Below are 17,641 nucleotides of genomic sequence, written 5' to 3' on the forward strand. Positions count from 1 at the left end.
CGAATTTACTCTAAACCTCTCCCAAGCTACAAAATGAAATGGTAAATACATTCATACTTTCTCTCCAATGTTAATACGAAGAACCTCAGAGGAGGTCCCTGAAAATTAACCGGCCGAAGCTATCGAACGGAATCTCCGCTGTTGGACTACCTGCTATCTAGTTTCGCAGCTATCCTCTATTTCTGTCAACGACACGTGGTGTAATATCACTGCAAAGCTGGCCATTTCACAGTCCATTACGTACATTACGCTCATCTCTTTGCTTCGGATATTACACCAAACACTATTAACACAATAAGAAATGCTCATCTCTTTACTCCACAAATCCGAAGCAACCTTGCTCAAAATCCGTTGTAGTTTCCCTCTAATGCTTTGATCAAGTACTTTGGCCACAGATTAAAGACCATGACGAAGCTGAGGACTCTAATATCGGCTACGAACAATTCACGACCGCGAGGTAAGAGAGAGTACTGGCCGGTGACTTTCGTCTGCGACCGGCCAATCATCCCACTGTTTTCAAGCCGCGAATGAGGTATGATCAATGCATGTTAGGTTTATTCGCTGAAATTGGTAGTCTTGGTGAAAAATTTGAAGAATGGATCTTGAAAATGGTTTAAGATTGTTGATGTTGCTTCAATTTTTTTTTTCCCATTGTTTAACGTTAGTTGTAGTTAAACGAGTATTGCAAAAGCATGTTGAAGATAAAGCTAGGTGTATCTGCTGCCTTGTGATTGATTGATTGAAAATGGGTCTTGAAAATTGTTTGAGATTTTTAGTTGGTTCTTCTGAATATTTTTTTTTCCACAGATTCATGATAGTTATAGTTAAATTAAACATGAGAATGCATGTTGAAGATAGCTTGAAGTGCATATAGGCGCTATTCTTGAAGGATACACGGCTTTATTGGGGCATGCGCTGAAATTATGAAGTAGTGGTTATTGAATGTGGAAAACTAGAATAGATTTGTGATAGGATAATTATATTGACCTGAAGCATATTACTATTAAACATGGACTCTTGCATTAAAATCCTGCAAATTGTTGTCTTTCAATTCATACTGTTTAGTATCATTTACTTCACTGTTGTTTCTTCAACTTAACTGTTTTGACATTTTGTTTATAATGCAGTTTCAGATCATGGCCCCGCTCAGGTTCAATAAGGTTACACACTCGTCACTTAAGTTCGAAATTGGATTGGTCAAGCATGACAAGTGAAGCATACTAGGAGGCTGAATTGCATGCCAAGGAGCATATCCTTGCTGGTGACATTTTCCAGATCGTATTAAGTCAGCTTTATAAAAGGCAAACTCTTGCAGACTCCATTTGAAATATATGAAGCATGGAGGATTGTTAATCCAAGTCCATACATGACTTAGTTACAAGTTTGCCTACTTTTCCTTAATACTATTTGTTTGGAGAAACAATATTTAGTTTCCAAGCTTTTTTGGTTATTTATTTATGTCTCTAATCATACTAGATGCTGTATACTGGTTGCTTCTAGCCCAGAAATTCTTACCTGTGTGAAGAAGGTTAGTAATACTGGAAGGAATTTGGGATGATTGATTTCACATTTTTTTCTTCTTTCCCCTTAAGTTTTGATTTTAGGAATACATAATGACCATACAAGATTTGTTTCCCACTCTGTGCTTCTACAAGTTGACCCTGGATTTATAATTTTCTACTACTAGAATTTTTATTTGCATTGCTTTGATGATTGCGGATGTTCACCTTTTATAGAGAAAGATTATTAATCAACTCCTTGGCACTATTAGAAGAGGCAAGACTGCTAAAGAAGATCTAGTGTTTGAAAAGGAGATTTTGAATGATGAAAAGAAATGTGCAGAGCATATTATCCTTGTTGACATGCAGAGGAATAATGTCAAAAAGGTTTATTCTTAATATGGTTTGTCTCAGTTTTTTTTTTTTTTTTTTTGGTTGGTTTCATGAACTTGTCCATCTTCGTTTTGCGGTGATACGGACATTGCCGTTACTCTTAGAACTATAAACTTCCCAACTGCAACATGCAATGACATTAACTATTCATACAAAGATGTGGATAAGCTAAGGAAATGGATCGCTGTGGCTGAAATGACAAGCGAAAAGAGTGCGAGGACAAAGCCACTGCTCTTTAGCGTGCAATTGATGTTGCAGATTTATTGATAAATGTTCAAAATTTATGCCTTATGGTCTCTTCATTTTTATTGAAAGAGTTTGTAACTAGTTGATACCGATGAATGATGAAGGAAGATGAATGCTTTATTTTGTATCTTGAGTTTGAGAAGAAAGTTGTAGTTAAATTTCAACATTTTTTCTGTTTAAAAAATTTAAAAAAAAAAATCAGGCTTCAACTGTTTTCCAAAAAAACAAAAAATTCAAATATTTTATCTCATTCAGCTTAATCGTTTGGGAAGGGTGATTTGGTATTTTCATTGTGTTAATATGTTTTGGCGCCAAAACTAATATAATGCTGTTAACCAATTGTACATTAATCTGAATATAAAAGATGTTTTGTTTTTAATTTTAAGTCAAGGGGTATTTTGGTCATTTCGTTAGTCAACAGACGGTTTATGAGAATACTAAGGGTCAGGGGAGGTCACTGCAAATATGGTGAGAATCAGGGGAGGCTCAGAAAATTACCCTTTTTTATTTTTAATTTGCAAAGAAAAATAGCATTCGATCGGATTTCGGAATCAATTGAGATTGGGTTTTGGTAGTTGGGTTATACATCATCTGTGGGTTGGGCACTCAATGAAAACGATAAAGATCAATGCTTTCACCCCTCTAATAATTTTATAAAACTCCATCTTTTTGACCCTGGTTCTGCTGCTAGAAGAAATTACATAAAAGGATTATTTTGAATTTAACTAGACTAAAATGTCTTCAAATAATGAACCTTAATTATCTTTAAATCCTAATATATGATATAATTATGTTGTAATAAAATAAAATAAAATTGAACCAATGAAGAAATAAATTACCTAATACTAAAATTTTTATAATAAAAAATGTTTATAATTTAGTTAAATTATTCTAGATGATAGTAAAATATGATTGCGTAATTTTCTTGTCATTTTTTTTTTGTAATTTTATGAAAGAAGGGCTATAAAGATAAAAGAGTTTGATTGCATAACAATTTTAAGAGTGTTAGAAGCTCAACTTAATTACGAATTCACTTAATAAGAATTTTACAACCAAGTGTTATTGTTTATGGAGAATTTAATCAATAATCCTCCAACACACGGGAGATCTTTTCAAAATTACACGATGCAAAAAGTACAGGAAAATCACGTTAGATTTGAATTAGGATATGAAAATGTAAACTTTTAGTTTACTTTTACCCAAAAAAAAAAAAAAAAACCATTTTTAGTTTGAGTTAATTTAATGTAGTAACGCCTAAACAATCTTCAACACAAGCTAGTGTAGGATACATAAACATGATTGGGGAAAAAAAAAAAAGATAAATAAGATCTAATAATGATTGCAGTGTTGGATAAATAGCCTTCAAACACATGGGAGTAAGCAAACATTGGATCTCTAATATTTATTGGATTTCTCGTAACATATTGGAATTGAAAAAAAAAATAAAAAGAAAAAGAAAAAAAATTGATTTCATTTATTTCAATTAAATAATAAACTTTTTTTCCTCAAATTAAAGAATACATATTAAGTTATTAACTTTCGACACATAATCGCACCAGACAATGAATAAAAATTAACAAAAAATTTAATAAAAAAAAATGCATCTCCATGCATGATCTGTAAAAGTCATGCGGAGAAAATATAACAAATAACAAAAAGCTAACAAAAATTAATTCGTGTAAGAAAATAATAAATGAATCCGTCATTGAAGTGAGTGGCTCCTAAATTGAATCCTGCCTCTGCAGTCTCATTTCTTGATAGAACCATTCAATGAACTTCTCAGCCCTCTGATCAACCGAATCATCTTCATCGTCCACCAAATCCAACGGCTCCTCACAAACTTCACCAGTAACAGCAGCAGGCAGAGTTTCCAGCGCCAACGAACATGGTGGAGAGTTATTATGAACTGCGGCAGCTTCTGCTTCTTGAACTTTAAAACCACCAAAGCATGTACAAAGAAAGAACATGGAACAGATGTCCTGAAAACATCTGTTCTTGTTTAGCTTTCTCCGGCGGTAATGAATAAGTGGAGTGCTTGAAGCTGAGAACTGGTACTCGTCCAGAAACCTATAGTTATAACGCTTAATAAGCTTAAACCTCTTAAGCTTTCTTGAATATTTGTTGTGCAAAATGAGCTTGGCAATAATGGGTTTCCTCATTTTGCTGGCTATGAAAATAGATGTTTTTAGAATATTATTTGAGACCTTCTGCAAAATGGGTAGTCTTTTTTGGTGCATTGTTTTTGCTTTGGTTGAGGAACAGAGAAGTGGGTTTCTACCAACCACTTTTCCTTACTTTCGATCACTTTCTGGCACTAAAATGAGTTGAGAATTGGCTGCTGGCTAGGGGGCTATATTTCAAGACTTGTGGTTGTCGGTGAATTTCAAGATTGGGTCATGGTGGGTAAGAGTGACTAAGGGAAGCATACTTAAAGGTCAGAAAAAGGTCAATGAAAGGTTGATTGGTGGTGGAGAGCCACAAAGCCAAGCTGGAAAAAGGGTGTGGTCGGTTGCCTTTTGTACCAACCACAGTACTGTACATAACTTTTCAAGGAATCGACAATAAGTAGCCGTTAAAGTTTGAACCTCCCCAAGTGGGTTCCCCTTGCTTCCCTCTTAAGTTTGAACATTCAACTTGAGCCCATTTGAAATTCTCAAGGGTAACAAATATGGAAAATGCTAAGTAGCGTGAGGGACGAGAGAAGGACGACAGAAACGGCAATCTTTCCTGTCGTTTCTCCTCTCGTTTCCTCTCACTCTTTAAATATAAAAAAATAAAAAAAAAATGATCAAATGAATAAATAAATGACGTTGGAATGCTTTGCTCCCTCTTTCACTTTTTCACTTTCCCCACGATTTCACTTTCCTCTCTCCTTGACTTTTTCACTTTCCCCCACATGAAACTCTCCTCCCTCCTTCACTTTCATTTTCCTCCATTTTCGTCAGTTCTCACGCAGCTTCACTTTCAGGCTTCTTCTCACGTAGCTTCACGACCTCCTCCCTCTTCCCCTCTCTCGGCTCTCTCGGCAAAGATTAAGTGAGCAATGACTTTTTTCAGCTTGTTCTTTTTGTTTTAATTTTTTGTTATGTGAAAGATCTGGCGTGGAATTTAAGTGTATTGTGGAAGTTAAGTTTGTTTTTTTTTTTTTGGTGTTGTTGCTGGATCTTGTTGTAATCTAAGCTTCTAGCATTTAAACAATGTAAATTTTATTGCGGGTTATGAAGACAACAATCGCCGCAATTGATGTTTGATTTATATTTGTTTCGATTATTTTCATTATTATTTCAGTTAGATTTATCTTTGAATTGTCAGAATTGAGATTTAAGTTAGAAAAAGTGGCAAATTAAAAAAATCATTTCAAATGTTCGGTTATTGTGTTGTTTTTGTTTGTTGGAATTAAGATTTTGGTAAATATTACAATTATACAAATTATCCACAAACGAGAGGAGATAAAGAATATAAAACTAAAGAGACTCCATTTAGCAACGCCACTTGCGAACAAATGAAGTCTTGCCATGAAATAAGAATTAGTAGCCAAAAGAAAGATGATCAAGACTCTACATCCTGTTCCACATACATAATTGCAAGCTACCATTAACGAGAAATATTTTTTATGTGTGTGTATACTCTATATACTATGAACTGAATGCAAGCACGGAACAAACTCGAAAGAAAAATGTTCAATCAAAACAGAGGGCTGCTTGACTGCAAATTTGAAATTATATCCAAGAAGAACGTATGCAGAAAAAAAATAAAACGTATGGCCAAGTCAAAGAGTGCCTGCTTAGATGAAAGATATTTCAAATTTTCTGTCGATAATGATTTAAATGGTGAGCTCTTCCCATAGTAATGATGTTCAAGTGAAACCACAGCTGCTCCAAACTTCTTTGCCAGAACCTGCCCAATGATACATGTGTCCAAATATTCCTCAAACTATCCCAGCCACTCAACAATAACCATGAATGTTCTTTTTTTTTTTTTAATTATATTAGTAAAGGATACAATTAAAACTTACACCAAGATAATCATTTGGTATGCCATCGCAAGTATATTCACCACAAATCCTCAAAAAAATAGGTCCATCCGGAGATCGAAAGTGGTCAAGTAATTCATAATATCCAGTAATTCAGCATATTCAGAGATACATACATAGAAAAAAAATGAGGAAGAAAAGAGAAAAATGGAATTTAGGAAATATGAATAACTTTAGAGGAATAGGGAGAGAGAGGGGCCGGTTACATAAGGTGAGAAATGATCGAGAGAATGTCTTTGCTAGTGCAAAGCCGAGAAAAAAAACTACTAGTGCAAAGCCTTCCCCTTCGTTAAAGAACTTTAGCCGAGAAAAAAAAAATTACTAGTGCAAAGCCTTCCCTTTTTGTACGAAGCAAAGGTAATCAAGAACTTTAGCCGTGAGGGATCTGGAAGCGTGAGGCACACCGGAAGCCATGAGGGAGCTTCTGGAAGCGTGAGGCACGCCGGAAGGAAGCCGTGAGGGATCTGGAAGCGTGAGTCACGCCGGAAGGAAGCTGTGAGGGATCTGGAAGCGTGAGGCACGCCGGAAGGAAGCCGTGAGGGATCTGGAAGCGTGAGGCACGCCGGAAGGAAGCCGTGAGGGATCTGGAAGCGTGAGGCACGCCGGAAGGAATCCGTGACGGAGCTTCTGGAAGCGTGAGGGAGAGAAGCTGGTGAGGGAGAGAGGAAAGTGAGGGCTGGAGACAAAATGTTAAAATTTTCCTCTGTACGAAGTGATAAAAGCAGTCTTTCTTTATTATTATTTATTCATTCTTTAGCGAGAGGAACGAGAAGCGAAACGACAAGAGAGAATGTCGTTTCTCTCGTCATTCTCTCGTTCCTCTCGCTACCTAGCAGCACTCAACAAATATATGGAACCCTTGGAAGTTGGAAGAATTGTTCTGGTATGATATGATATTATATCTAATTTAATTTAATATACATGTATTTATAGGCTAAATATGAAAGTCTACGTTACCCCCAAAGCAGCTGTTGGATTGGAGGTGGACAGATCTAAAGGCCATAGAGTAAACTCGTCGGCTAATATGTGGACCAACTAAGCCGGTAAAAAGCACGTGAAGATCTTTGAAAAAACAAAATAATGAGAGAGTGAAAAGCAATTCACTTTTCACCGTCGTCTTTGATGCTCAAAATGATATATAAGATCAAGATAAGAACAAGTTGAAGCAGGCTTTCACCAGCCAATTGATAAAAACAATATTTTCCAGTTAAACTTGTTCGGTCTAAATATGCTGTTATTGGTAGATCAATGGTTCTGGAATCTTAGGTCGTGTTTGCCGTCCTTGATCCTCAGGAGTGAAGCACTGATTTGATACTTGTAGAATGTAGATAATCTAGTCATAATCCCAAAGTCGGCGTAGCAGATAGCTTACTTCCAATTCTTTTTCCAGTTTCATTTCCTGCCGTTAGATTACAATCAATCAAATCTAACGGTTGTGGTGAAAAACGACAAAATTAGCGGTACGTAACCCGGCCGTAATGTAGCTGGATCCTCACTGTGTATAATGCAGTTCAAACAGTGTAATTTTTTACACAATTTTTAAACCACTACATTAAAAAAAAAAAAAGGGTCAATATTCAATGACATATATAGTTAATTTCATTAATATATCTCTCTCCTCTCTTTCTTCTTTTATTCTATTTTTCTCTCTTCTCTTATATCTCTCCCCTCTTTTTAATTAATACATGTAAGTTAAGTTCCATTTTAATCAATGTATTACTAAATGTTTGGATCGAAAACAAAAGTCTCCACTTTGACATTTTCTTCTCCATCATTTAGTACTTTCAATTGACCTTGATTTTAGCATTGTTCTATTATCATTTGTTTCCAATTACAATAAAATTTTAGATGATCTAATAAATACCTAGTCCATTAAATGACTAAAATCTCTAAGTAAATGTCTAGAAGATTAGGACAATATTATATGATATGGTTGTTCTGATTACTAAGTTGTTAAGTACCAATGTTTACATTTTACTATAATATTTACTTTAATGTTTATTAGATTTAACTATTAATTTTAACTTCTAAAATATATATAAAAAAAAAATCGTCAATAGTCAAAGGGGTTTAGTGAGGTGGTACATGCATTAGTGTTTATACCCATACCCGACTTGTCCAATCAACATATATAAAATGTTATACCCATACTCGATCCGTCCAATCAACGAGCATAAAATGTTATATTCATACTTGATCTTTTTTTTATAAAACAAGAATATAAAATGTAATATTCCTAATATTGCGACCTTTGCTATCCATGAAATTTTTTGTCTTCCCTAAATTGTTTCCATTAAAATTTCTTTCAAAGATATTCTTTAAAAACTATATTATTATGCGATTAATAATGACGCGGTTGCTTAAAGTAGAAATAATTACAAAAAGTATTTTGTTCGATAACTCGTAGGAAGTTAGTTTACTGTAATGTACGGAGTCATTTTGAGGTAACGAGCTACTTGACATTTTTGCTTTCTTTGGGAAGACTGGACTTGTATTCTTTGAGTCATTGTGGGATTTTATTTGAGGATCCTAATCCTCAAGGTAAATGGGGTTATGTAAATAATGTTTACAAGGCAATAGGTTCGTTTGGAATTTCTTTATAATCTCACAAGAGCATTTTTTATTATCTAATAGTATAGGGGTTTTATTTTTGAGTTATGATATTGTAATCTCAATTTTAACCCGAAACTAAAGCTGAGTAAAACAAAGAAGAAAAATATTAAAAATAAAAAATAAAAATCGAAGGAAAAGGAGATAAAAGAATGACGCGATTAACAATAGGCTATGACTATCTTGGAGCTACTTTACAGTGAATCACATCCACACACGCAAAGTGATAAATAGTAAAAAATTTATTATAACTTTGATTGTATGGTTATGAAATAGTATTTTACCTTAGAGCGGTTCCAATATAATCTGATCCTTAACAATAAGTGGTGGGGCCCACAAACATAATTACGGATTAGAAAGGCCATGTCATCGAACATAATTAACTCACTAAATATAATCCAAGGGTAGAGATTGTGGAGTGTCTTTCCAATTACGGATTTACAACCTTATTAAAAGTATTTTTAAGTTAAAAGATAAATAAAATATAAATTATACACTATATAACAAGATATATTATATTAGAGTATGTATTTTTTTTTATCCTTTAGCTTATCTGTAACTTTAATATGATTAGAAATTCATGACTGAAAATTTATTTTGAGATTACATGTGTAAAATTATATCTAAGTTTGTGTCTTTTGAACAATCAATTTGAACAAACCTTTCTATTTATAATTTGTAATAAATATTGTGACAACTTTTTATAAATCTCATTTAGTATTGAGGTGTTGTAGCTTAAAGTGGAAAAAAATTATAACTTTAAATAAAAATTAATAGTATATAGTAAATATAATATTTGAATTATAATTTTGATAAAAATAGTAAAGATATTATAAAATTTTCATCATAAAATTGATAAATCAAATTAATTTAGCTTTTAAACTATAATAACCTAAATATTTTAGCACTATAACTTTAAATTATAATTGTAGAGTTTTAATGGGAAAAAGTCCTTCTCACTCTTAAGATTTCATGCAATAATCCATTTCATCACTACTTTTTAAACAATAGCCTAAAATATCATTCCGTTAACTCAACGTTAGTTAAATGCCGTTTGTTAGTAATTCGTTGAGGGTAAAAAAGGATTTTTCATTAAAGAGAAAATTAGAAAAAAATAAATAAAAGTTGACATATAACTAAAAATAATTTTTATATAATCTCACTAAGCAGAAAATATTGAAAAAGATGAAAACTTCTATTTCAAGTAATTGTTTTGCAGTTCTCTTTATTTCGACAGAATGAAAACCCTAAAAACCATAGATCTAAGTGTAAAAAATAATCACAATTTTCATGTATAACTATACTCTCTAATTGCATTATGAGCCGACTTGAGGCGATAGTGTTAAAGACTTGGGGAGACAATAATAGTAAAAAAAAAGTGGTGGTAAAGTTCAAAATAAAAATTGATTGAAGATTAAAAAGATATTTAGTACTTGCAAGTAAATAAATTTTGGCTATATTTTTTAGTTTTTCTTCCAATGATTTAAAGATGTTGTGTTAATTATAGTTTGTTGTTTATAGCGATTATTCAATGACTATATTAAACTATTTCATGGTTGATTTCATTTAAAATAAATTAATGAATTTTGTATATTTTGTAGTGTTATTTAATTGTGTAAAAAATTTATTTTAATATAATTTTTATCACTTTAATAAAAAATCATATTTTACCCCTAGTGAATTATTAGTTAACGACATTAAACTAATGATGAGTTAGCGGAAGGATATTTTGAGTTTTTATTTAAAGAGTAGGGATGAAATAAATTATTGCATGAAATTTTAGGGATGAAAATAATTTTTTCCCACTTTTAATTGTTAATGAGTGATTGTAGCGGAAAAGCAGCTTAGGGTATAAAGTGCGCACTAATTGGCCTTTACATGTTTTTTTAACCATGGTTAAAGAGAGGTGTCATTTGAGTCATTGACAAAGTCAAAATCTCCGAATAGTGATTAGTGCAACAGAGATATGGTGCAAAAGTTCACAACTTTTTGCCGTGTAAAAAGGCAATTAAGCTAACGCGTTTTCATTTTCATATCCATGCAGATTTTTTTCTTAAAAAATGTTTGAGAGATCGACTTTGTTTAAGATCATGTTTGATATTAAACTGCTGTAATTTTTAAATTATAGTTATTGTGAAAAATTTTATACTTATAATATAATTTTTATAGTGTGTATAGACATAAATTTTAGATAATAATATTGATAAATATAAAAAGGTATTATATGTTTTTTTATCATAAAACTAGTGGATTAAATTAACTCAACCTTCAAATCACAGTCGTTAGTATTTACCAAACATTTTAACATTATAACTTTAATTACAGTTATCTAACTTCAATACTAAAAAGAGCTTAAATGCTTAAAATTTTCAAAAATTTGTTAGAAGCCATGAAAATAAGTGTTGAATTATTTCTTTGTCGATAAAATTAGAATAAAAGCATCTTCAATGAAACACATACAGCCCTATAAAGGCTGGGATTCTTGCCGATTAAATACTACTTTTACAAAGAATCTGTGTGACAATATAAAAAAGCTTATATGATGAGCATGCATACCTGCAGGACGGTTGATGCTCTAGTTAGATTCTTGTTTGGGGGAAGGGTTTCTACAAAATGGAGCATGACAAATACCTTATTAGTTAACAATGATTAGGAATTTTGTAGAGGATTAACATCCTCTCATGGTTTGAACTCTCTTGAACTCCCTCGTAGGACCATAATGGATCATAATAGGTGGATATTAAGATAACTATTAGCTGTCAACTAAGGATGATTTAAGTTAATGTGGTCAGATAATATCCTTATCGAATTGTGTATTTGATTCTTCTCTTTTCAGTTGAAATTTAAAAAAAAAAAAGAACTTGAATTTTAGAATTGTATCAAATAAAAATGCTAAAATAATTAACTTTTAACCATTCACCACAATAAATTTGCAACTCACAAAATAAATTTTATTTATTTATTAATAATATGCTTATCCAAATATACATTCCATTACATTCTTTTATCAATTAATACTTGACGCATAAAGTACCAAATGAATTTAAATTTTATTGTAGGACCCATTTGGAATTATTTTTAAAAGCTCATAAGTAATTCAAAAAAGTTAAAAGTTAATTTTAGTAGGTAAATTTTTTTTTAAAAAATCACCCCATCCTACATCAAATTTTTAAAAGTAGGGGGAGGAGTAGTTTTTAAAAGTCCAAAATTGTCTTTATTCATTTTAGAAATTAAAATTATTAAAATTAAAGAGATTATTATTATTACCAAATATATTGAGATAACAAAATAAAAAAATAAATTAATAAAATAAAAAATTTTATTTTAGTTATCAGTTATTATATGAAAATATTATATATATACATGTTTATTAATGCGTAAATAATTTTTATTCAATATTATATCTATTTTAATCATTTGCATTCTTTTAGCAATTTAACAATAAGATTTACCACTTTTAAAACTCATAATGTTTTTTATAAATAAATTTTCTTAAGCATTTAACTAATTCTCTTCATAACTGATTATTTATGTAACAATGGTTAACGTCAACTATTTTAAAAGTTATAGTATTACCAAATTGGTCCTAATAGACTTTTTTATTGAACGATATTGTTATTAGATAAAAATGTAAAGAAATAATAATAATTAAAACCATAAACATATATGTGGTCATTGGAAATGCTTAACAAAGTTGGTACCACGATTTTAAAAACTTAACACAACTTAAATTACCATGTGATTATAAATAAAATGAAAAAAGTTGTCTTAATTATCAACATTAAAATTTAAAACTCAATCTTAAATTCCTTATTTAACCGAGAGAACAAAAATCCATAAAATTTGGCCACAATCCACGAAAGGGTTTTCTTTCTCTATACGCATTCTTTATGTGGGGGACTCCTTCTCAAATTAATTGGCCTTTACAAAATGCGTTAACGGCTTGTTGAAGAAACCGCTAATGCATTAATTTTCAACTAATTAACAATCCACTAACGAATCTTATTTTACACTAACTATAGAATTTCTCCACAGCACACCAAGACACACATTCTATGACCCTATGCCTTTTTATGTACTCTTTGATTCATGTGATCGTTGGAAATGCTTTCACACAATTGCCAATTGCTATAGCATTTTGCATATATTCTAACTTAATTAATTGTCCAAATATTTTAAAATTTTGTCACAATTTTATGTTGTCAAGGAAATTCTCAAGTTGTATCTTATTCGTTGGTATGTGCTTGTGAGATCGATCTTGGTTTATTATTTTAATTTCATAATAAATATGAACAAAAGCTATTTGAAAATAAGAATAAAATCATAAAACTAAGGTATAGGGAATTATTAAGTCAAGAGTCAACTTGCTTTTGGGAAACAGCATACTTATCCCATCTTAGCAATTTCCGCTCCTTCCAGATGACATGGCTTTGTAAAGCTTTGTTATTGGCTAGCGTTTACACTGAAAAAGAAAAATAATAAGGTGAGGCAAGGCTTACGGAAACCACTGTGGATGCAGCTGCTTTCCTCGACTATTTCAAAATTCCAAACGCGTTTGTTTTTTCCCCTCCTTATTTTAATATCTGAAGAGGATCCATTTGCAGTCTCATGCCCAAAACTTTAGAACATAATAAAATTTACTATGAAGTGTATTTAGGGAACCACATATCTTTTATTTCAGAAAGATTAAGTTGCAAGTTTACATCCTCTAATAATTGATAATTTTTTTTAAAAAAAGAGGGAGAGTGTGGTCATAGCCCAATTCCACCGTCAATTTCCGTTAAATTTTCAACATAAATAATCAGATAAATAAATATGCTTAAAAATTATTTAATTAAGAGTGTGTTTGGGACAACTACACAGTGACATGATTGGTTCTAACAAATGGAAGAAGAAGAGAGGAAAGGAATGAATGAAGAGGGCGAAAGAATTAAGGGGGTAAGAGTTAATTTTGTCCTGTTTGTTATTGAAGTATTGTAAGTTTCAAACTACAGTTGTCATAAAAAAAAAATTATAAGTATGAAATAAAGTTAATAGCATGTAATAAATATAATTTATAAATAATAATTTTAACAAAATTAATAAAGATATAATAGACTTTTCACTATGCAAATATAAAATTAAATCAATTTATTTTTTAAATTACAACAGTTGGTGTTTACTAAATACATTAGTATCGTAACTTTTAAACTATGACTTCTTAACATAACAGGACCTTCATGTCAAATGAAACAAGAAAATTGATATTGATTTTTTTTTTTCATTTTCTCCCCTCTCTCCTTTTCATTCCTCTCCTCCCTCTCATTTATTCGTGTCAAACATAGGCTTAAACTATTGATAAATTATTGATAACTTAAACTATTTAAACTTTACCAAAATTAATAAAATAATAATCACACAAGAAAACAAAAAATAACGCATTCAATTAACTCTTAAATCTAAAATTAATATATATCATTTAATTTCAACAAACTCTCCGACCAAACTTTTCAAAGGCTTTATAATAAAAAATTTGATTTAAACTTTTAATTAAATCTTTAATTTAAGTCAATCATTGATCTAATATGACATACAAGTAATCCAAATCAACTCATGTTGGAATCGATGAAACAATCGTCCTATTATTAAAATTTAAACACTATTCTTTGGAATCTGCCTTCCAAATTTTTTGAAGTATGAGATATTAAATCAACAGCTTAACATTATTACGCGGTACATGTCCATGAGTTCATAGAGATTGGTGTTTCTATTTAAAACTTTTTTTAATAATTAAAAAATAATCTTGATTCTTGTTTCAGTTATAAAATTTAATTCTTGTCCACATTTTTTACACACTTGAATTTTCTCATTTCAAATAACTTTTAGATCCTGTTTGGAATTGAAGTGCTGTAATTTTTAAGTTACAGTTGTTGTGAAAAAAAATTGTAACTATAAAATAAAAATTAATAATTTATAGTAAATATAAATTTTAAATAATAATTTTGACAATATTATTAAAAATATAATAGATTTTCCATATAATACAAGTGAAAAAATATATTAACATAATTTTTAAATTCTAGCAGTTAGTGTTTACTGACCACTTCAATGATGTAATTTTTAAATTATAATTGTCAAACCTCAATACCAAATTCACCCTCAAATTGACAAATACAATGATGAAGTCGATTTAAAAAGAATTAGAAGAAAAGGAAGGAAAAGAGGTTCTAATATAATCAATGGCTAAATGAAGAGATCACAGCCCTCCCCTCCTCCCATCTTGATCCAACGGCAGTTACGACGAAGTCAATTGAAAACGACATATCACCCGGGAAAACCCATTTCCTCTGCTTCCACGGATACAATGCCACACCTAGGCGCACATTAGTGCCAAACCCCCTAACAAATCAAATTACCAAAACGCCCTCTCTCATCTCCCCGAACGTTAAAACCGCTCTCTCTCTCTCTCTCACAAACACACTTATATAAACCTTCTCTTCCCGGCGATTCTAAAAAACAAAACAAATAAAAATTTGAAAGCGAAAAAGAAAATTAGTTGCAAGAGAGGAGAAAAGGAAAAAAATTTAATTACTGAATACTCATTAGACATTTAATGGTGTTTAGCGAGGAGTTGATGGCGATGGGAACCGCGAGATCATCATCGAAGCCGCTTCACAACTTCACGCTGCCGTATCTTAAGTGGGGCCATCAGCGGCATCTCCGTTGCATGAAAGTTGAAGACTCTTCGCCGTCTTCGCCGTCTGTCGATCACCGTCCCCGACGCCGATCGAGGGAATTTGAATTTGATGACTCGGGACGTCATAAAGGAAAGGTTTTGTTGAAATCGAATGGCGTTGACGGTGGTGCAGAAGAAGAAGAAGGGATTGACGCTGTGAGAGAGAAGATTATGAATGATCTCAAAACGGCGGCTGATAAGATGAAAGATCAAATTTTGAGGGAGGAAGTGTATGAAGAAGAGATAATGGAAGATACTCACGTAGCGGCTGCTGCTGTGGAGGCGGCGGAGGTCAGGCCGTGGAATCTTCGAACTCGGCGGGCGGCGTGTAAGGCTCCCAATAAGGGATTTAGAATCGAGGAGAAGAAACCCAATTCATCGCCGGTTAATACTGAAATTGGCGCCAAATCGCCGAAGCTGCAACGAGGAGAGAAGGAGATTAAGAAGGAGAGACCGAAATTTGCTGTGAGTTTGATGAGGAAAGAGATCGAGGAAGATTTTATGGAGATGGTAGGCCATAGGCCGCCGAGGAGGCCGAAGAAGAGACCCAGAATTGTACAGAAGCAAATGGATGTAAGGGTTTTGTTTTTTGTTTATTGAAAACATGTGATCCTTTTTCTTCTTTTCTTTTTTTAGCTTTATTTCGCAATAAAAATGTTCAGTTGTTTGATCGGTTCTTTTGCAGTCTTTATTTCCCGGATTGTGGTTGACGGAGGTGACTGTTGATTCCTATAAAGTGCCGGAGTTAGCCGATAACGGCAAGGTAATTGCTTGATTGGTTGTTGAGAAAATGTGGGAAAATCAAAGAGAACGACAGTTTGAATTTTGTGTCACTGAGAATGAAGATCTTAGTACTGTTAATCAGATGTTTTCTTAGACTTCATTGGTCTGAATCTTGAAATATGAAGTTTCAGTTTTGTTTTCTATTTTCACTTCTTACTTTCCCACTTGCTTCTTGGTTAATAACATTTGAGCCTGAATGTTTGATTTGGTACAGTTCTTTCAACATTTACTGAATGTCTTGAACTTAAAGCTAAAAGTAATTTTCTTTTTTCTTCGCAGAGGTAGTGATGAGGAGTTTCAGGGCTTCTGTTCGCTGACTACTGGTAACTTGTGACCCCAATTCGTGGTATACAACAACCGTACCACACCATCTTTGTGAATTGGAAATTTTATATTAGTGTTGAATTTCCCAGTAACTTTGTGGTGCAGGTTCAGTTGCTTTGAAATGCTAATTTTGTTTATTAATTGTCATTCATTTTTTCTTTCTTTTAGAGGAATAATTGTGTATAAAGGAAGGGGATGGTTGGATGTTGTTAATTGGGGAGAGAATGCAATGTATGAGCTTCATTTTCTAAATACTCTTGCTTCCTTGAGTGCAATCAATGAATCAAGTCTTCATTTTAACTTTGTAGTGTTATTTGTTTGTGTTTAAATTAGTGAATGATCATCTATCTTAGAGCACATTCTTTTTTTCTCCAAATAATATTATGCTAAGCAAGTAAAGTGTGATGCTTACGAGTACTACCTGTTCTTATGGAATCAGCTTTCTGCGTCCTTTCATATTCAGCTGATAAACTGTGGTCTCAAAGTGTATTTTAAACTACTAGACTAACAATTAATCTTACTTCTTTTGGTTGACGGCTTCTACCCACATTTCATTTTTCTTCCTGGTTTGATTATTAGTATTGCTTTGCAAACTACGGAGACACATTAATATTGGTAGCATGGTTGACTTACTAGTTGCTTACCCTGCATACCTGTCTGTTTGCCCAGACTTTTTAAGCACAATATTTTTGCAGTCTTGTTGTTTCATTGACTGCTGAACTGCAGGCTGCTCTGCAATTAGTGCTGCTACTTCTAAAGTTCTTTTATCAGTATTACTGGAAGCATCAAAATTGTCTGGTAAGTATTCATTGAACTCTATGGAAAATAGGATACTAGGTTAATCTTTGTTTTCCATCTTTGAGTCGATAGTGAAACGCTGCCAACTTTATGAAAGTTTTACTTTCATTTCCATAGTTCTATACTTTCTTAAATATCACAGAACGAGTTATTCGCTGGCACTGGTGGTTTGTTGATTCAATGGTGATATTGTTTTGTCTTCAATCTCTTCTGGAAGAAAAGAAATTATTGAGCCTCAAT

General features: G+C 32.2%; 2 protein-coding genes and 1 long non-coding RNA gene across 4 annotated transcripts; 2 read left to right on the forward strand and 1 right to left on the reverse strand.

Annotated features, from left to right (window-relative positions):
- The first annotated feature begins 271 nt into the window (after positions 1–271).
- On the forward strand, positions 272–2,275 carry LOC18050823. 2 transcript variants are annotated; one of them, XR_002907188.1, is made up of 3 exons: positions 272–532; positions 1,128–1,528; positions 1,772–2,275. It is a non-coding gene; the product is annotated as an uncharacterized LOC18050823 (long non-coding RNA). The 2 variants fall into 2 exon arrangements; XR_002907189.1 differs by having other exon boundaries at positions 1,128–1,381; positions 1,477–2,275.
- A 1,550-nt stretch (positions 2,276–3,825) lies between these two features.
- LOC18050824 lies at positions 3,826–4,618 on the reverse strand. Its single transcript, XM_006448379.2, has one exon. The coding sequence runs from the start codon at positions 4,373–4,375 to the stop codon at positions 3,860–3,862; it is 516 nt and encodes a 171-aa protein (XP_006448442.1). The 5' UTR covers positions 4,376–4,618; the 3' UTR covers positions 3,826–3,859.
- Positions 4,619–15,185: 10,567 nt separating this feature from the next.
- On the forward strand, positions 15,186–17,302 carry LOC18050825. The gene is made up of 3 exons (XM_006448380.2): positions 15,186–16,069; positions 16,182–16,259; positions 16,559–17,302. The coding sequence occupies exons 1-3, from the start codon at positions 15,374–15,376 to the stop codon at positions 16,562–16,564; spliced, it is 780 nt and encodes a 259-aa protein (XP_006448443.1). The 5' UTR covers positions 15,186–15,373; the 3' UTR covers positions 16,565–17,302.
- The last annotated feature ends 339 nt before the right edge of the window (positions 17,303–17,641 follow it).

This window comes from Citrus clementina, unplaced genomic scaffold (genome assembly GCF_000493195.1).
Source record: "Citrus clementina cultivar Clemenules unplaced genomic scaffold, Citrus_clementina_v1.0 scaffold_2, whole genome shotgun sequence".
Classification (NCBI taxonomy): Eukaryota; Viridiplantae; Streptophyta; class Magnoliopsida; order Sapindales; family Rutaceae; genus Citrus; species Citrus x clementina.

Bases quoted from the DNA above. Each gene is read 5' to 3' on its own strand.
- LOC18050824 (XM_006448379.2), bottom strand. From the start codon at position 4,375: ATGCACCAAAAAAGACTACCCATTTTGCAGAAGGTCTCAAATAATATT.
- LOC18050825 (XM_006448380.2), top strand. From the start codon at position 15,374: ATGGTGTTTAGCGAGGAGTTGATGGCGATGGGAACCGCGAGATCATCA. The intron at 16,070-16,181 runs GTAAGGGTTTTG...GTTCTTTTGCAG, and splicing joins TTGTACAGAAGCAAATGGAT to TCTTTATTTCCCGGATTGTG.